Source organism: Maylandia zebra, linkage group LG11 (genome assembly GCF_041146795.1).
Source record: "Maylandia zebra isolate NMK-2024a linkage group LG11, Mzebra_GT3a, whole genome shotgun sequence".
Taxonomy (NCBI): domain Eukaryota; kingdom Metazoa; phylum Chordata; class Actinopteri; order Cichliformes; family Cichlidae; genus Maylandia; species Maylandia zebra.
The window spans coordinates 18,824,069-18,845,444 of record NC_135177.1 but is presented as its reverse complement, the minus strand read 5'-3'; the positions used below and the strand labels follow the sequence as shown (position 1 = coordinate 18,845,444).

The window sequence follows — 21,376 nt, the reverse complement described above, 5'->3', positions numbered from 1 at the left end:
TAGTCTGCTATTGAGACAGATGAGATGTGGCTGCAGCTTCAAACTGATTTAAAAGAAGCAATTGAATCTGTGTGGACTGTGATGGGTTACCCAGAGCACTGCAGAGGCGCGCACAGCAATAATGAGATGCATTTGTTTGTTTTCCCCTCCCTCTTCCCAGAGAAGATGACTGGGCCATGCATCTATTGACAGCCCCTGTACTCTCAATCTACTCAGGCCCACACAATTCACACAGGCGCATCACTTGTTGTGCTCGAAGGGTGTCTGGCAGCCTAACAAATCCTAAAATAAGAATAATGATATGTTCACAAATGAGGCAGGCAGGTATCTAATTTTTTCCTCGCTCGCTCATGCTGGCCTGTTCCTCTTATCTTTCGTTCACTCCATCATTCCCCTCTAGCAGCCCGAGCCCACCTCCCTCCACCCACACTATCTTTCTTGACCACTGCAGTTAAACTGCAGAAGCGCAGAGGAAGGTGTGTTCCAGCTTGGACTGGGACTTACAGCCGCCATCCATCACATCCCCTCAGAAAAGCCATGTGAGGGAATAAGCCCAGTCAAGCTAAACCTGCACCAATGCACATTTGTACAATTGCGATAGAACATGTGGACAACAATAAAACACACATCCGGCTCAATTACTAGACACGCACTCAGAGCAAAGAGCAGACAGCAACCATGCTGTTTTCTTAATTAACTCTTTCTGCCCTTTCTTTGTATACTTCTAAGTGGGATTTTTTAAATCCTTCCTCTTTCCGTCTGCTTTTCTGCTTCTGTTTCTCTTGTTAAGGTACATATATGAACACAGATAGGCAAGGACTTGATCCTGCAGTTCAGATGTGAAACGCTGAGCTGAAATATTCGCTTTATTAGACAAATACGGACGGATGGATGGATAAAGCAGATAAGAACCAGATTAGCAGACACACATCAATATGCATAAGCAGCTCTTTGCACCTATCCTTCTTTCTCATTCACATACAGATGCACATGCTCTCTTTTCTCCATTGCACACAAGCACCCAAAGATAAACTCAAGTCTACAGTGAATGCAGATTTGCACGCACAAACACTCCGACACAGGCGAGTGAATGTGCAGACAAGCTACATTCATCTCATTTCACTCTAAAAACAGGCACCAGTGTCTGCATGGTCTAACATGTGATACTAACCTGATTCTCCGAAAGATATTGGAAAAGGCCCAGAGGATAGAAAGTCTCTAAAAAGCTTATGCTGAATAGGATAGATAATAATGGAGCTCTGACTTCTTAACACCAGAAAGACACAACTCATCAGTTTCATCTTTGGATGATAAAGCTTGTCGAACACCATATTTTCACAGTATGTGTGCAAGAATGTTTTTTTTTCCTTCTATATTGTACTGTGCAAAAGTCTTGAGCCACCCCCTCATTTCTCTTTATTTTGCTTTCAATTTGCTTTTTTTCTTGAGCAATAGTTCTCCAGGATTTCTGAATGGCTTTCAAAGGTTTTCTTTGGACACTAGCTATTTTTAAACTCATTTTCAGTTCAGTCGCTTGTACCTGACCATTTTCAGAGGAAGCTACTTAACACTGACCAGTGAATTATTCAAAAGGCACCTAACTGAAGTAATTAACAAGTGTTGCTTTTACATATAACAGACAACTTTGCATCTTTAGGTATTTGATACTAGCAGCCTGTCACAAAAACACATAATTTGTTTCCATTTAGTTTAATGAACACAGAAATGTACCATTAAATTTTGATCCACCATACAATACAATGGAAAGCATCTGATTGACAGCAGTTTCATTTTTCAGCCCATATTGATCCTAAACACTTTCACTAGATAGAAAAACATATAATTAAACACTGTTATTCATGGATTGGCCTCCCCAGAGGAGGGACCTCAACATTATTGAAGCCGTGTGGGATCATGTTGACAGAGATCAGAAAGAAAAAGGCAGTCAACACCCAAAGAAGAGCTTTGAATGCCCTTAAAGAAGGTTGGAGAACTATTCGTGTAGGCATTATGCTTCATCTATGTTATATAGTTTCCATTTTCCAGCAAAATATAAAGAAATTACGATTTACACAGTATTATATGTGCAGAGAAACACATACATTTGGCTATTCATGCACAATATGAACATGGTATTTATTTGACATGTAATCCCTGATGTTGCAAACCACTGAAACAGCTTTCCATTTTCTGTCTGCATTCAGAGGGAGAAGTGGAACAGGTGTTTAGGACAAAAAGCTCTACCTCCATCACCTCTCATCTGCACGAGCGCTGCTCCAGCCAAAACATGTCATAACTGCATCTGTCAGCATCCATCTCCCAAACTCCCATTTACAGCAAGTGCATCACACACGCGCAACATTAAAAACAGATTTAGGCTCAATTGTAAATGCACCTTTGTGATGGATTCTAAATAAATTAACAAGGAACCGCTCATGTTGCTATTAAGCAGAACTTCCCCTTTTCAGAAAGAACCTACTGTAACATTAAAGTGGCGCTGTCAGAATTAAAGCATGGCACCAGTGTATAACACCCCATCCTCTGATGAGGTTATATCTTGGGCAACTGTCAGAACTTTTCATGAACAAAGATGAATAAAGTCACCATGTTCTACGTTGCTTGTGCCCCCATTTATAAGTTGTTCCATTATTCATAACAGGGAATCATAAAATGAAGGCTCATTATATACTCTTCAAGTGCTAAACTCATTAGCTCCCGAAAAAAACCTCGCTATAGCCCTGGTTCCTAAAATGTCCTCTAACCTCCAACCAACGCTGATAATAAGCTTACACACATGGGCACGTACACACACACACACACACACACACACACACACACACACACACATAAATATCTCGGTGACACACTATGCCAAATGAATGAGTAACAGTCTAAAACCAGAACACATCAAAAACAGTTTTGAACATTTGCAGGAGGCATCTGTACAGGCGTGCACTGTGGTGAGGGAGAGAGTTGTTCATTAATAGGATTAAATGCTAAGGCTAATGGTATAAACCGAGACACAGGATGTGTCAGGTATGTGACGGGCACAGTGCGGGGTAAGTTTTAGTAGAGGAGGGGGCTTTAGCAGAGAGGGTAGAGGTTGTTATTGTCATGGATTACTCACTGCCACTTGATCTGCCTGTTGCAGTAATCCCCTATCTAAGCTCCGCAGGGAAGCAAAAAACACAGAGGAGTTAGGTTGCACCAATGGAAATGTCTTGAAAACATCTCTTTGTAAGCCCATGGATGGGGCTTATTGACATTTTTGCCTTTATCCCTGCTATTTACTGCCTGTGGTGATCCATCTTGAATTAGCCAGTCATAATATCACTCTCCCTGACCCAAGAATCCAATTATACAACCACCAATCTCTGTTTTGTTTTCAAATTCCTCCCCTCTCCCCTACTGTATCTCCTCATAAAGACTTTATAGTGTTTTGATTTGATGCAGAGCTTGATAGGATATGGCCATGGTTGACTGGCCAGGGGTGCGGGGCCTTGGGAGCCGTAGTTCAGTGATAGAGAAGTCCATCGGAAACTCATCAGAGACGGTGCACTTCAAAGGGGATACACAGTTTCCAGTCCCAGTTCAGCACTAACGGGAGATTGAATTCATCAGCTCATTATCAAGCCCCAGATTAGTCACGTATTTTGAATCACTTGAACTGCTGGGCTGGAACAAATAACCCTTTAAGACCAAGGCTGCAGAGAGCTTTTTAAGCCAGTCACTTCACTGATTGCCCTTTGCGACAGCTCATCTACAAATGTCCATGTTAAACAGTCAACAGCTGGGACGTGAGCCCAGGACACTGAATAAAAGCACCTGCTGAGATGTGCAGCATGTGGACTCGTATGTGAGCATGTCAGTAACATTATGAAAGAGTCTGTCACGGGTAAATGCTAGTACTAATACTACTACCAGCCATCCCTGATGCAACACACTGGTTGGTATAACACATATTTTCATTGTTTTGACAAAGCAGAAAGCGAGAGTTTTGATTTTGTATAAGTGGGCACACATGCAAGAAGCATCTCAGAGGTAATGAATGTGGGAGTCAAGCCTGCTGTGGCTGCAGGTGTAGGCTTGCCGTAGCATATTAAACTGCAGCAGTGTAGAATACTGCCATTCAAGTACAACACTACCCGCCATTTCTCGCGCCAGCCTATTGATGTCAGAAAAACCTGCTCTCTTCCCAGAAGAGAGCGAGGACTCTACAATCGCCACAACCGCCCCTCCTATCCAAACCCCCATCCTCAGTGTCCATGGTCACCAAAGAGAAAGCCTGCGAGCCAAGAGAGAGGGTGAAATTGTGCGGGGGAGAGAATAGGGAGGGGGATGTAAGTAAATGAAGTGCGCCTGGAGAAGAAAGGTTCTTTTAGAGTCCTTTCCTTACCACATATGGGCTTGCTCCCACAAGCAAAAGGGTTAGGGAGAGAGAAACACCGGTTGTTATAGAGTGACTACAGGTGGTCTAATGTAGTTGCACAATAACATCTATTCCATTCCATGTCTGAGAAGGAACTTTTCAATCACTTCTGTTAAAATGTATTCCTGCGCAAGGAAGAGACATGAATCGCCTTGAGGCTTGCTAGAGAAGCCAGGCTGCTCTTTATATTTTCCAGCTGCTAGTTAAAGCCACAGACCCTTCTGGAACATGTAAAGGTGGCATAGTACTTGAATACTGTTTGAAAAGTTTGCAGAATTGTGAGCACAAAACTGAAACAACCTTCTTAATATTGTCTAGATCCCCCTTGTGCTAATAAAAAAGCTCTGAACCCCTGGAGGCTGGGTCATTACCCTTGTCCAAGTCCAAGTCCAAGTCCAAGTTCAACTTTATTGTCACTTCAACCATATACAGTTTAAAAATACACAGTGAGGCGAAACAACGTTCCTCCAGGAACCAAGGTGCTACAAGACAAGTTAGTGCAAAAAAAAATATATATATATAATATATCTAGTAATAATATTGTGCAAAAGAGCATTTACAGGTTGGTGTGTGCGATGGTTTGGTGGTGTAGGTCAGTGTGTTTGCGCTTTGTGTTGGTTAGTCAGTCCAGTCTCAATGTTTTGAGGTATTTGAGTTAAGCTGAGTGATAATGTTAGTGTATGTGTGTGTGTGCGTGTTTATCAGTCAGTCCCTTTTTGCTGAGGAGACGGATGGCTTGTGGAAAAAAGCTGTTGCACAGTCTGGATGTGCGTGCCCGAATGCTTCGGTACCTTTTTCCAGATGGCAGGAGTGTAAAGAGTGTGTGAGAGGGGTGTGTCCGATCAGCCACAATGCTGGTGGCTTTGCGAATGCAGCGTGTGGTGTAGATGTCCTCAATAGAGGGTAGAGAGACCCCGATGATCTTCTCTGCTGTTCCCACTATCCGCTGTAGGGTCTTGCGGTCTGATATGGCACAGCTCCCAAACCAGACAGTGATGCAGCCGCTCAGGATGCTCTCAATAGTTCCTCTATAGAAGGTGGTCAGGATCGGTGGTGGAAGCCGGGCCTTTCTCAGTCTTCTCAGAAAGAAGAGACGCTGTTGGGCTTTCTTGTGCAGGGAGCTGGTGTTGAGGGACCAGCCGAGGTCCTTCTCCAGGTGTACACCCAGGAATTTGGTGCTGTCAACGATCTCCACAGAGGAGCCGTTGATGCTCAGCGGTGAGTGGTCGCCTCGTGTCCTCCTAAAGTCAACAACCATCTCTTTTGTCTTGTCAACATTCAGAGACAGGTTGTTGTCCTTACACCAGTCCGTTAGTCTCTGCACTTCCTCTCTGTACGCTGACTCGTCGTTCTTGCTAATGAGACCCACCACGGTCGTGTCATCAGCGAACTTAATGATGTGATTTGAACTGTGTGTTGCTACACAGTCATGAGTCAGCAGTGTGAACAGCAGAGGACTGAGCACACAGCCTTGTGGGGCCCCAGTGCTCAGTGTGGTGGTGCTGGAGGTGCAGTTCCCGATCCGTACTGACTGAGGCCTTCCGGTCAGAAAGTCCAGGATCCAGTTGCAGAGGGAGGTGTTCAGGCCTAACAGGCTCAGCTTTCCGATCAGTTGTTGGGGGATGATCGTGTTAAATGCTGAGCTGAAATCTATGTACAGCATTCGGACGTGTGAGTCCTTCTTGTCCAAGTGTGTCAGGGCAAGATGGAGTGCAGTGGAGATGGCGTCGTCCGTTGAGCGGTTATGGCGGTATGCAAATTGCATTGGGTCCAGTGAGGGGGGCAGCAGGGTCTTGATGTGTCTCATGACGAGCCGTTCGAAGCACTTCATGATGGTGGGTGTAAGTGCGATAGGGCGGTAGTCATTGAGACAGGACACAGAAGACTTCTTGGGCACGGGGACGATGGTGGTGGCCTTGAAGCACGTGGGGACAACGTCAGGTTCCTCGAGCCATTCTTCATCAATGTGTTGGAGTGCACACTGTTCTGCTGAGGGAGGCTACGGCCATTCAGGACTACCTTTGTGTTCTTGGTTGGCAGCAATGCTGGGTAATTGTTATATCTCCAAGTAACAGTCTCATTAATGTGAGGACCCAAGGTTTTCCATCAAAACATTTAATTTTAACGAGATGATCAATATGATTCACTTCACCTGGTGGTACTTTTAATGCTGTGGTTGATCAGTGTATTATTGAATAAAACTGCTACAGTAAACACGCCGTACCAAGGGCAAAGTAACTTAAAACTGTCCTTCAAATGCAATTGCCGTATCTTACACAAATAAAAGCTCTTTATCAATAGAAATGAATATTTAACAGCTCTTTGTATGCTGATTACTGGTCAAGAGGTCACAAATGTTACTGGAGTACTGAGGATGCTCACTGTGCCTTCTAACATGCATTTTGTTACTCGGGGAAAAAAAAGAAAAAAGAAAACATGATTATTATTAGACTCCACAACCTTTTTTGTCCCCCCTTACTTCGTACGTCGAGCCAGGCCAGCCTGGAAATGATTCCACTGCTGGACTCAGATGAGGTCACTTGACATTCATATTGAGTGTCATCTTCCAGTTGAGCATCTTCAATCTGAAGATGATACTGGCCTGGAACAGAGATGGAGAGATGAACTGTGTTGGAGAGATGCTACATATGTAGATAATTACAAAAAGAATGGGTTCATTTTCCTATGCGTCCCCTTCTACTGAGTATAACTTAGGAGGTCCTAACATTTATAGTATTTATATATTGACAAGCATTTAGCATTTTTAGAGGCCTTTTTTTAAATTTACATAATGCCAAAATTAACTATCAAAGAGAAACTGACAATGGGTTTAATGTAGAGAGCACCTAATTTTAGTTCTACCAAATGCTTTACAATATCTTCTCATTTACCCAATTACAGACGCTCATGCAAAGCAGCTGTAACTAGTAGATCTGAGGTTTTGTCTTGCACAAGGACCCTTTGGTACGTGGAGGGTCCAGGGATCAAACCACCACTTGAGCCACGGCAGCTTAGAAATCTAAATGGCAGTCCTGCGCATCAGTTCAGTACGATAATATACTCCACTGCTGACATTCCTGTTTGATTTGACTATAAACAGCCAGTTTTCTTATTTCTGTAAAATATAAACATTTCACTTGGTGAGAATCTCCAGCTGCAGGCATTTCCATTGACATGCTAGTGGTTGTTTATACTCACAGCATTTTGTTTCAGAATGAATTTCCAGTGTGGTAAATGAAATCCAATCCCAAATTCACAACGCAGACTGAATAAAATGTCTATTAATTGATGCCAGGCAGAATCCCTCACTCTGCATCTCTCTTCTGATAGTGTGGCATGCCAACAGGGCTTGATTTGTTTGATGCATTGCCATAACCTGTGGGGATTAGATGATGTTCAACGTTGGTTTTCCAGCTCCTGATGGCTCACAGCCTACTAATATGTGGAAAATAGTATCTTAGTCTGACAACCACACAGGCCTACAAATACATGTGTCAAGTACGCTGGCAAGATAATTAACACCAACCAGAAGCAATTTTCACATCTAAGTTATCATTGAGTGCAGAAAGAAAGAGACATTGGAGTTATTAATCATATTCCTCTTTCCTGAAATTACTCACAAATAGTCCAATCAAGTTGTAGAGACTGGCAGAGGCTGCAATGAGAATTGGTTATTTGCCCATTACTCTGTATCTATTTCATCTAGGGCCTTTGAAATTTTTGGATACAGTACATCTACATAGATATTATGCCTGCAGTGGAAAATGCCTTCCCTTCTGCAAATATGAATCTGTGCATCAGCCCAGAAACTTTAAAACACATACTATTACATAAGTGGGAAAGGTCAGTCCCCAGGGAGAGGGAAAGAGTAGGGGAAATTGTTGATGTTCGTGTAAACAACCTTTTTCATCATTTAGTCAGGCACTGTTGCCTGACATCAAGAAGGTTCCTGGCAAGAACCTGCTGGCTGACTGAGGCCTTTTTATGAGTTTGCATCCTCTCCCTGTGCCTGATGGCTTTTCTCCGGGTACTGCGGCATCCTCCCACAGTCCAAAGGAATGCTTGTTAGGTTGGGGCTGGTGATTCTAAATAAGCCTGAGGTATCGATATTAGCATGTGTGGCTGTCTGTCTCTTGATGTAAACCCTGTGATGAACTGGCGACCTGTCGAGGATGTACCCCCTCTTTTTCCTGTTTGACAGCTGAGGCAAGCTCCAGCCTTTCTGTGCCCCTGAGTTGGATAAAAACAAATGGATAGATGGAGGGAGGGAGCGATGGATGGATGGATTTGATACTGTATAACAAGATAACAGCAACATATCTCAAAAAGCCCCAGTAAGAGCCTCAATTAATCTCTATGTGTGACTATGATTTATCAGCTTATGATGCTTGCTGATATTAGATAAGATAAAATCTGATTCACTTCTCTCTACATGTGATGTTCATTATTAACATTTTACCTGATTGGCTGGCTGCATGCTATTTTCTAGAGTTGTGTTGTTGCTCGTGAGCCATTCTTTGAATACAAAATGAGAAAGACAAACCTAATGCTTTGGTGCCTTAAAAAAAGCTGTTTTATCTTTAAGGTTCTGTCTTTACACTGAGAGTTGGTGCACATAAATGGCTGAAATCCTGGATCTAGGCTCATGTCAGTACACATTTACATTACTGCTTCAGCTCGGGGAAACTAAGGGTGCTAAATTTACTATAAGTGCATGCTGAAATCAACGCCGGCCTCTCTTCTGTGCGTGAATATGTGATTTCAGTCTTTTTAAGCATCAATAAACATCACTGATGACAATCAGTGAAAACTGGTGGCGTATAAAGTGCAGTCAAGTGTCATCTTAAATGATTTTGCTAGTTCTGTGCAGTGTAAAGTGATTGCATACATCAGTCTGCAGTTTCATTTCCTGGAAAAGGGTACCTGCACTGATGGGCATTTTATTTATGACTGAGCCTATGAGTGTTTGACAGCTTGTGTGTGTTTGTGGTCCTTACATTCATTGTGTACTTCTTTTTTCCTTGTTGTGGATATAAAAGGTGATTTTCTAACCCTGTGTCTATTGTAATGAATAATTTTCTCACTAACAGTTAATCAACAGAGAAATATTTTACTCCTCTGAATGTATTTGTGTAAACTCAAGCCATGAATAAGGGCGCACACGAGAATGTGCATCATTGTATCCCTTAGTGTTTATGTGTCACTGGTGGTCTCCCACACTGTGCAACAGTGAAATGCAGCTTGTCTAGTTGTGGGCTGATCAGGAACAGATGCTCTTCTCTTACTCAGGATTGCCTTCTAATTGGCTATTACTTTTTATAGACTGTGGTGCAGATTCTGCAACACACTATATTCTCTGCCACATTTCACAGATCATCTGGCACTCTGTTGCTTTAATTTCTTTTTTTTTAATCTTCATGTGCGAGTGACAGGATAAGGGGGTTGTGCGAGAGGCTGTTGACAATCACATCACCTCACCTCACCCCAAATGATACCCCTTTATAATAGCCATAAGGTTCCTGTAACAGCCATGCTTATTGGAGCATCGAAGCCATAACAACAACAACCTCATCTCATTTACTTTTAGAGAAGCCCCCTTGAAGTCGTACCGCTGGGGGCATCTTGACATGACAGCAGCATTTCATAATTAAACCATATAAACTATAAGTCACAACAAAACAAAGAAGTACATGGGATTCAAATTGTGCTACTATCTTTGGGAAATCATATGTTAAAGTGCCCTTTACGCAAATAACACACAGTTCTCTGATGGTTTCATTTTTTAGTTGTTTAGGTTTACTAATTTTGGCATCTCTTGAGGTTCTGTTATTATACATGTTTATTTAGTTTTAATAGGTCCATCAAAGCTCAATAGGCCATAGACCATATTCCGTGAGTATCCCGGCTTACCTCTCTTGGGGTTTCCAATCATGCTGTAGCGTGGAAAGCCTGGCAGGCTTCTCTCAGGTCCCAGGAGGAAGCCATCTTTGGCCCACTGCACAGTCCCCGAGGCTCGCAACACCTCACACCTCAACACAGCTGTGGCTCCCATCCGCACAGTTAGATTCTTGGGCTCAGTCCTAAAGGCCTGCTGGGCCCGTGTGCCTGGAAACATTAAACAAAAAAAAAAAAAAAAAGGAGAAGCAGGCGCATTGGAAAGGAAACATGAAAGGGATATGTTGGGATTTCATGAAAAGAGATGGAAAAGAATAAGAGCTGAGTATGTGTGAGGAGTGTGATGAAGGAAATAAAATGAGCAGAAGGAGCATGACAAAAACATGCACCACAGGAGAGCAGTCCTGTGGTCTTTTTGTTTGAGAAGGCATCCCATTGTGCCTGGCCACATTATTCATCTTGGCATATGTTTTATTGATGGGAAACTGCAGTGATACGGCCCTGAAAATGAGTCAATAAAGTAATTACTGCAAATTAAATCCCCCCTCGGCCATGCAGATAGGGTATTGGGAAGAGGAAAAAAAACATGGGGCACCAGAGACCTTGTTCACCTGTGGTTTTTCCTCAATGTCGATGTCCCACTAGCTAATTCCTCCCGGGAAGAGTAATGATTATCACTTTAATCCCCCTTGTTTGTCATAGTTGGTGTTCACCATCCTTCAGCCAAGCTCTGAGGTGACAGCCTATGGCGCAGTGCACTTGAGTCAGGAAGGTTACGTTAAAGTAGACCACCCACCAGGCTTTTACACTGGGGCTAAGATTATATGAGTATCACAAACAAAAGTTTATGAATAAATTCAGTTCAAAAAGCCAAATGCAAGTGCATACTCCAATTAGCGTTTAATATCTGAGCGTAAGTCTGTTTAAACAATGCCCCACAGAGAACCTGATTCTATTGGGCTGTTTAAATCTTGACCTTCATTGAAGCAATGGCCAAGTTGTTTGTGAAGTGCATGCTCTGTTGCATCTGACAACATGAGTGAGAGGCAGAGCTCTCAGATCAAGGCTGAACCAGTCACCTCACGTCAAATATGAAGGGCAAGATTGGCCATTACAGAGGATGCATACAAACAGCCAAACACAGTAGCAAATTTGCATACAGTTTACATAAATGAATAGTCAATAATGATCTACAGTGCCTACTAAAATACTTCCACAATGGATTTTACTGAGAAATAGAAATATCAAAATGCAGCAATACAATTTCATTTCCATGTCCTAAAGTGAGCTGAATTTATAATCGTTAAGTTAAACCAGTTTTATGGACCATACATAGAGCTTTACAGTAATATTTGCATACTGCTCTTTTACAATATAGGTGCAGCTCTTTATCCATCACAGACACATACACACCACAGACACTTTGGGGGCAGTTTTTGTGGTCTGTATCAAGGACACTTTGGCATGGATGACCTGCTCTATCTCCAAACCACTAAGGCTTTAACCTACTTAAAGTGAGTAGTGTTAGCTAAACTTAGCAAACTTTGGATGTTTCTGTGGCGTTACAGAGATGGGTTAAATCTTTTTCTTGTGGACTTGATATTGCACCTTAGCATGTCACACATAAACAAGAGTTTTATCACCAAAGCACAAGAGGTTAATACCTCAACAACAGCAAGCATGTTTGTTGTGGCTTTTTAAAAAATTTTTTTATAAATGACATTTATATATACCCATAGGGGAAATTAAGGGGCAGTATGGTGACTTATTAGCAGCGGTCATTATCCAAGGGGCAATCTCCAGAGCTAAAAAATTACTCCAATGCTTCTTGTGCCACATGATGCTCGTTACTTTAAAAATGTCCAAATTTACATCTTTAAAAATATCGCTTACACCCTGGTATAAACAAATAAACACACACACACACACACACACACACACACACACACACACACACACACAAAAGGTTTTAGCACCTATGGCTAGGTTTCATTATTATTATTACTATTATTATTTTGCTAATGCATCCACCTGGATTGATTGACAGGTGTCCTGATACAGGTAGGTGAAGCAGACCGGTTATCTTTTAGGCTTCATCCACCATTTCACGTAACTCTTCACTGTTTATGTCTGCTGGTGGTGCTTTTTGGAGCATTTTTAATGGATTATGTGACCAATATTATGAGCTGTAGTATGGCACAGCGCTAGTTTCTGCTTCTGCAATGGTGAGTAAAATTCTAGTATTTTATTCCTCTCTTGCTTAACACTATATGTATGTCTATACAATTTATGAATTTAGCTTGCTAACCAAACTAGCTAGCATCAGGTGATAAACTAGCATCCAAAACACCAACACGTGACGTCCTGGTGCCTGAAGGTAAGAGTTCAGTTCAGTTTTTTTTGACATTCTGTTGCAAAACAGCTGTAAAAACAGTTCTCACCAGCCAGCATTTGTCCATCCACCCCTTCAGCAGATGTGGAATAACGTTTGTATTCACGTGCAGTTGTGTTTTTGGTATTCTGATAGAGTCAGGTATTTATGCTTTGTTTTGTTCTTCACCTCCTCCTTCTCCTCTTCTTGAGGGAAATATTTTGCTTGTGAAAGAGTGTCAAGGAAGGCGGTAGGTAACCAGACTCAGAAGGCATTTTGGGTTCCCAGAGATGAGCAGTTTTTTGTTTTGTTTTTTTACAATCACCCCCATTATTTGTGAAACTTAAAACAAAACTCATAACAGGAAACAAAGAGCACACGGAATAAGCAACACACCTCACCTGTCAATTCCCCTTCTGTTAGTGTAGCCAGTACCACTAGTTTAAGGTGAGAAATCTACAACTCAACACAAATGGCTGAGAATCACATGAAGCTCACTCCTCTCCTGATTAACTCATTTACACAGCTAAATGCTCCATATAAGAAAACTATTAGGACAAATCACTTCATAATCCTATAAACTAACAAAAGGAAACATGCCTGTGCAAAAAACTCCCCTCTTCTTGGATTAACCTGGTGATGTCAGACATGACATCATCAGCACTTTAAAAGTCAGGAAATGCTGGAGGGATTTGGGGGGAGCTTTCCCACACCTGACCTACATGGATACTCAGAACAAAGAAACAATGGAAGAATATAAATGAGTTAAATCTGCAACATAATAAAATATAACGCAACATGTGATTAACTGTTTGCTTTAATCTGCTGAATGTTTGAGTTTGACTGCAACATAATGGTTACACAAACAAACCTAGGTATAATAAGCAATTTGACTTTTAACCCACATTTCCATACTTATTTTAATGTTGTAAGTTAAAGTTATTCTTTGCTGTTAAAGAGCAACAATATTTCTTGTTTAGGTGACAGATCTACCTCATGTATCTCTGTTCTTTAATTGTGTTTGGTAAATTCCATGAACTGGAAGTCATTTGTCACCATGGAAACATGATGTGACTTTCACTTAGTGTTATTTACTTTCTTTATAAAGTATTTGATGACAAAAAAGCTGACAGTTTAAAAGAATTGTGACAATGGAGCAAAAGTCTTAAACAACTCCCACCTAAGCAAAGTTACAAGCCAAATTACAATTTAGTCAATAATAACACAACATTACTCTGGATGAAGAACTAATTCCCTGTGAATAAGTTTCCTTTATGCCCTGAATAAATCTGGTGGGAAACTGGTTGTAATATAAATTGTCCATCAGCCAAAAACAGGGAAAAGATTTAACCAATGATGTTCTACTTGATTAGGCAAACCGAAGAGACAGTGGAAATTTTAAGAGTAAGTCCTATGCACCTATAGGAGACCTTACCTTACTATAAACCATGATGATGATCCTCAAAGGAGAAATGCAATCTAGTTCTTGCATATTTCTCACACTTACATTTTTCAGACTTTAATATTAAAAAGACAAGCCGATACAAAATGCAGTTTTTAAATGGTGATTTCACAAGTCTGGGGGATCATCAAGATATTTTTTGGGCAAATATGAGACAAGCATTCGTGTTCTTTTTGGTCAGCAGTGGTTTTCACCCTGCTCTGGATGCCATTTTTGTTCAGTCTCTTTCTTGCTGCTGAATCATGAACTCTGACCTTAACTGAGGCAAATGTGATTGCAGTTCCTCAGATGCCGTTCTGGGTTCTTTTGTGACCTTCTGGATGACTCGTCCGTGCACTCTGGGAGTAATTTTAGTAGAGTTTCACTACTGTTCCAGGTTTTCTTGATTTGTGGATAATAGCTCCAAACCGTAGTTTCCTGGAGTCCCAAAGCCTTAAAAATGCCTTTGAAACCCTTTCCAAACCGATTGATGTCAGTGAGTTTGTTTCTCATCATTTTCTTAAGGTCGCAGCAAGTTGTCTTGCTCTTTGAGATTTTTAAACTTCACTTTGACAGACAGGATCTGTTTAAATCATTTCTGGATTCAGCAGGTCTGACAGTAATCAGGTCTGGGGGTGGCTATTATAACTGAACTCAGCTTTCTAAAAAATGTGGTTAATTGCAGTTAATTCATGATTTAATAATCAGTTAGTTTTCACATACACCCATGTAGCTATGGATGGCTTTTTTCTGTAATAAATGAAATCTTCAATTAAAAACTGCAGTTTGAATTTGTCTAACATGGAAATTTGTTTGATTATCTGAAATATGGTATATAGTATGATAGATATGGAAAACAATAAGAAATCAGAAAAAAGCCAAATACCTTCTTACAGCACTATATAAGACCCACAGTAAATCAATTATTGCTGCAGAAAACATAGCAATTAAGGCAAGATTTTCAACGTGTAAGGTGAAGAGATCACCATGAGATTAAGGTTGTACAGTGCTTTACTTACTGTACACTCCTATTTGAGGCAGGTTGAGAAGGTGACCTGAATGTATCACCGACGTTATTCTTTTTCAGTGAAAATTAAGACTTCAAAAAAGTGCTCTGGCTAGTCAACAGAGCACTGTTCCCAATGCTCTGTTGACCGGCCAGAACAGGGAAGGGACTTGGAAAGGCCACAGTTACTGTAATAACTCCACGGTGACATTTGATTCTCTTACCCAAGATAAAACAGAGAAAGGGTAGGACTGCAGGAGACACAATCCAGGCTGACAAGAAGTCCATTTCACCGCTGACACCTGACCTTCAACAACCCTGGAACAACCATTTAAAAAAAAAAAAAATCACAAATGACATATACACATCCACTACAGGCAGACATTAGGTTAGAAAGACAAGATGGGAAGGATTATTTTTCTTTCCATATTTTGTCATATTTTGTGAGTGTCGACATGATTTGATTTGCTGACAAACTATTTTTTAACATATCATTGTTTTGTAACAGTCCAGCACATGTTTACAACTCTATCTCTGCAGACTTCCAATTGATCATTCAGTTAATCAATGAATCATTCATAGTTCCATTAAAGTGGAGCTTAAGGCATTTAAAAGCATGGTTCTAATTTTAATGGCGTTTAATGGTGAAAAACCTTTTCTTGAGGATACACTCTTTGCAGTGTGTTTCAAATGAGAAAATGCAGAGGAACATTTTTGTTGAGCTAGAGTTAGTCTTGTGATGAGTATGAAAGTGTGCACAATTCCCTTAAGGCCATACACATATTTGTGATTAGTTGCACTAAAGACCTCTGTGGTCTCTGCAGCATTTCTCCTGGCTTTTCTTAAAGAATCAGCTTTGGGAGCAAAGAATGGAAGATAAAGGACCTTTCTCTCAGCCTCCGAGAGCCGATTTTTAAACTTAGCCTGTGGAAACCAGTGTATACATGGGACGCACAAAAAAATGGAACAAAAATGTCCTTAGTAGTGATCTACATTTCACTAATATAAATTTAGAATTTGTATTAAATTGATATTAAATTAAACCACTATCACTTGATTTATATAGCGTAGCAGCTGCCTTACCCTATAAAGTAAACTCTCCATAGCTTTTTGCATAAAATGGTTGATACAGTACTGTAAAAAAATCTTAAAAGACCCCTTATTTCTTTATTTCTTCCAAGGACCCAGACATTCTTGTAATTTTTAAGTTGGTCTTCGGCAACAGTCCTCCAGGCTTTTTGAAGCTGTTTCTCTCTGGACGTTGGCTACTTTTTAGCTTATTGTCAGTCCAGTCCTGGTGCCTGTTGCAAAATTTGTTCACATTTGTTTAGTTGAAACTATGACAAATGCTAAAGATAACACAGGCATAGAACTTTGTTTTTACACCAACAAGGTGATTCCTAGTAGACTATGAGCCAAAAACCTGGCATGTCTTGGCATGGTGTGGGGGTTATCCCTAAAAATTTGAAGAAAATGGAGCGTTGGAGGACAAAAACTAAAGTACTGTAGGTGCAAAAAATCGGAACCAAAAACCAAAAACAACGAATTGTATCTTAAGGTCAAGGCCTTAAGATATCGGAAAGACCTGACCTAAGAAATAGGTAAGGTATATCTGGCCCTTTCATTAATCCGTTTACTGTGCACTGAAGTCTCATCAGAAATGGCCTGAATGGACGGGTGGCTCCCAAGAAGCCGTTCTTAGTAATTAAACTAAGAGGAATGCCAGATTACACAAGAACTGGACTAAAAATCAGTGTCAACAGGCCTGATGAAATGATGAATCCAAATGATTTCAATGAATCCAAATGAAATTTCCAGTTTAAAATTTTATCGATATATACAGAAAAGGGCCGTGTTTATAGCTATCTGTAAAACATGGTGGAGGCTCTGTCAATGTTTAAGACAAGCCAATGCTGTTGGGGATTTTGTCAAAAATTATGGAATTATGAACACAGAAAAGTGCCATCAGATTTTGATCCACCATACAATACCATCGGGAAAAAATCTGATTGGCAACAGCTTCATTTTTCAGCATAACAGCGATCCCACAAACACACTGCAAATGCAGTAGAAGCATATCTGGATTGAAAAACTACACAGAGTGGAACAAAAGGTAGCCAACATCTAAAGAAGGGCTTTGAATGCCCTTCATTAAGTCTGAAGAATTATTTCTGGAGACTAAAAGAAATCAGACTAAAAGATGTGTTAAAGATGGACATACAAAGGCGGCCCTACCAAATGTTAACTTTCGGTCTTGTTAGAATGATATAACCTCTGTTTTTGCTTTATATGTTGTAATTCCATTTGTATTTATACATATTTCAATTTCAAAAAATCTCTGCACATATTTTCCATTCCCTAGAAAAGTATAAAGAAACAAGAAACACTCAGAGAAAGCAAATATCCACCAAGGCAACTCACTCTCTGAGCAGTATTTACTTTTAATGGAATAGTGTTGCATGTTGCATATGTTCATTTAGTTTTCTTTTTAAACATAAGAAATTTGTAGGGCAGTACAACTGCGATAAGGGTAGCATGTTTACTCTGATTACACAGACATTATGTAGAAGTAGGTAATGATAATGATAGTGGGCATAGATTTATAAATAAATGGACATAAAAAAACTTGAGCTTATTTTATATTTTACAACAGTAAAATACTAACTAACTAGCAACCTCATTCTCTTTGTCTTGACAATGCTTTCTTTAAGGATATCACGCATTTTGGAAATAAGGGCAGATGTGAAAAGTAAGAGAGAGATCAGAGGTCAAAAACAACATGATATTTGGATCCAAACTATAATTTGATATTTAGACTCCTCATATGCCAGCGTATCATTTCCAAAATGCTGCCAATAAAAACGAAGGCTTGTAAACATACATTTAAAGATAAAATACATTTTATGAAAGTTTGACCTTATTTGACCCCGAGGAAAAGGTCAAAGATCCAAAGTAAAGGGATATTTAGATGCCCCATATAAGAATCCCTATATACCTATATGCTGTCAATACAAACAATGGTAGTAAGAAACACAGGTTTAAATAGCATCTTTATTTTAATTACCTTCAGATCAATCTACTGACCTTGAAGGAGAGCTCAAAGGAATACTTTTCATATATATTGACTGTATATGTTGAATATGCAGAAACTTGTAAAAAACATAGTTTCTAAGGCTTTCTGTCAGTTTTTGACCAATAAACCATTAAGTTGACCTTGAAGACCTTGGTAGACGTAAGCTACATTTTAATGGATTTGATCAGGATTCATTCTAAACTTTTTGACTTCATAGAGAGAATGACACAGACACAAATGTTACAGCAAACATAACGTTCTCAATGGGGGTCATGAGGGTTAGCTCGGGACTTTTGAATATTGCTGTGAGTCAGAAAATCTCCATATGAGTTGTTGTAAATGTTGAGGTAAGAGTACATACAGAGTGTTCTGGTTAACACTTGTATTGGCACAGTCCATTAAGATAGTCAATTAGAGTGTGCATTTGGATATTTTCTCCAGATAAATGAGTATAGAAATGTGGTCCACTTTCTGCATCGTGGCATGCTCCTGTTGTGAATGGTGACAAAAGAACATTTTAGAAATTAATGACATAGGCAGTGCTGTGGTTCCAAGCCAATAGCATTCAATATTGTGGATACAGACTTGAGTTATTTGACCTGGAAGAGAGCTCTGTGGATTTTAAATCAGTATGTAATCACTTCAATGTATCTGCTGCAGGAGTGGAACAAATAATAGTGATTTACTTAATTGAAAACTAAACATTTTCTCATCTGAACAGACAAAATGAATTCGAGGCAATAGCTTTTTGACGCATCTTCCCTGAGTCGATTAGTTGCACTCCAACAGGCTTTGATAAGAATTAACTCACACTTAATTATTTTTTCGCTCTCAAAACATTGGTGTATTTCAGAGCCCCAAGTATACTCTTTGAACACACAAGGGCAATTATTTCCCTCTTCAATTAATAGAAAATCTTTCTGAGGTTAAAAATGCCCTTCTTCTCTTTATCTCTGCCTCGAGAAGGTAAACACAAAGACGATAATTTCCCGGCTTCTTCTTAAGATTTTGTCTTCACGTGAATGGCAATTTAGCATTTTCCATCTCCCGATAAGCGCTGGATTCCGTTCATTTGTCACCATGCAATTAGAAATGCCAAAATCTCATCTCTACCGTTGGGATTTAGGCCTCAAACATCAACCATTTCCTGTGAGGAGGAGAAATGTTTGTGCAGCACAGAGCGGTTGCTGTTGGCCTCGTGAGTCACCATTTTCATTGGGATTCTTAATGAAAGCAGACACAGCCTGGCTGACCTCCCCACATTCCCATTACCTAGTCAAACAACCACCTTAATTGCCTTAAAAATACAGCCAGTCGCAAGAATGCTCATTAAATGATACATGTTGATTGCCTTTGTATGCAAAAAAAAAGTGCGACGGTGTAGCATTTGCAGAATAACTGTAACGTGTCATTCAAAATGTGGCATTAGATAAATACCAGACTGAATGGCAATTTAATTCGTCTTCGACTATAAGAAAGAGACATATTTTACTACTGCAGCACTCAATTGGTTCGGTGTTTTTTCTCTTTTTGACCTTGTTCTTCTCTAGCTTCTTACAAATGCAAATTAGAAAGTTTGATTTGAAATTTGATTCGCTTTTAGAGACAACGCTGCCACTCTCCCCGCAAGGACATTAGAAGTAGCTGAACTATTCAGCGTGACCCCGACAGGTAGATTTTTAATGGCATCTTTCATAACATCATCAAACGACTCAATACACTCAATCCTAGACCAATTTAACATAAAACCCCATGAAATCAGTCAATGCGCAGAAAATGAAGTTTCAACCTCCATGCAGCCATCCATTTCAGATGTGGTCATACATCTTAATGCCAACCTAAACTCTTACCAATCTCACCAATTGCCTGTGGGTACAATTACTGTAGCTTATAGAGGCTGTCTTGTGAACTATTACTGCTTCAGCTCTGAGTTGCTGATAAAGAGGGCTTCTAAAAGATGTGGATTAGATTATCAACAGAATCTAATTACATCTAAATCCTCGATTTCTCATTTAAACATGGCATTTTATAAGCAGTCTGATTAGAGCAGACAAGCTAAATCATATCAGCTTGGCCAATACACACGCCCAGTCCAATTTCAAAGCACTCAAGTAAACACTTGCTTTGTTTCCGGTCCCTTTGGCTCAAAGTGTTCAAGTTTACTGGATTACACTGACTTCGTTACACAAACTGACACACCTGCTCTCCCCAGGAAAAAGTTGAGAGACAGAGAGGCAAAGCCTCCTTTCAACCCTCACCAACTCAGGCACATCTGCCTGCCTAGGGTACACAGAAAAAAAAATGAGGCAAGCACACAGACACACAGAGAGGGCGTACCTCCTTCTTAAAAAAGCCAAGAACCTTTTGAATAGGTGTGCGAATTTGCATGAGAGAAAGGGAGCCGTGCTTACCTGTTGAGTGACGCAAAGGCTCAGGAGCGTCTTTTTTGTCTTCCTGATCTACAGATGACTCTCTGAACACAAGTGAGCCTAGGAGATGTTAAAGAATGCCAATGGGACTCCCCCATCTCTCACTCCTTAGTCTAAGACAGAGGCAAACAGATAAAGAGAGGGAGAGAAGCAATAGCGCGGAGTGCAGAATGAAGGGAGTTGTGTATGAGAAGTGTTGATGGAGGTGCTTCGAAGGGGGTCAAGTCAGCCGTGAAATAAATGTCAGAAAAACAATAACAAGGTTACAGCTGGCTTAGCAGTTCTAACATTTTTCTATGTATAAAGCTCCACAATGATAACTGACCACTTGTAATGTTGAAGGACCTCTGGTTTATTGAATGAATAAAAGCGGTAAAGTTATAACAGCTTGATAAAGCTGCAGTCAGCCAGAAATCTGAGGCAAATGGATGTAGTTTCTTTTTTGCTCTGCTTTTCTCTGGAGCGTTCATGGTTCCCATTATTTAGCATTACAGTGTGCATGGGTTGAAAGGAGCAGAGCAACCCTCAAAGATCCAGATGCAACATGGATGTCTTTACAACTGCTAGTTTGTAACATTTATGCTCATACATAATGAATGGAATAGAGACTATCCACACGGCTGTATTTCCTGTATTCAATACTCCCAGGCTGATCTGCTCTATTGCAGAAGTGGAGAAAAAGAGGAGCCGCAGAACTCACTTTAAACACAGATTTTTTTTCTTTATTTTATT

The 21,376-nt window shown here is 40.3% G+C and overlaps 1 protein-coding gene across 7 annotated transcripts in view; it reads right to left on the bottom strand.

Moving 5' to 3' along the window:
* The window catches only part of nphs1 (NPHS1 adhesion molecule, nephrin), a 48,507-nt gene extending 27,741 nt beyond the window's left edge, over nt 1–20,766 (bottom strand). For 3 of the 7 annotated variants that reach the window (XM_004541548.2, XM_004541549.2, XM_014412032.2), the window contains exons 1-4: nt 20,627–20,766; nt 15,367–15,460; nt 10,340–10,534; nt 6,909–7,031 (exon numbers count right to left, since the gene is read on the bottom strand). In XM_004541548.2, coding sequence (XP_004541605.2) covers nt 6,909–7,031; nt 10,340–10,534; nt 15,367–15,430 — 382 coding nt within the window. In that variant the 5' untranslated portion in view covers nt 15,431–15,460; nt 20,627–20,766. Of the gene's footprint in view, nt 1–6,908; nt 7,032–10,339; nt 10,535–12,765; nt 13,056–13,091; nt 13,311–15,366; nt 15,461–20,626 lie in introns of those variants that run through there. The other 4 variants (XM_076889921.1, XM_076889920.1, XM_076889919.1 and 1 more) reach the window with 4 other exon arrangements.
* Between the last annotated feature and the right edge of the window lie 610 nt (nt 20,767–21,376).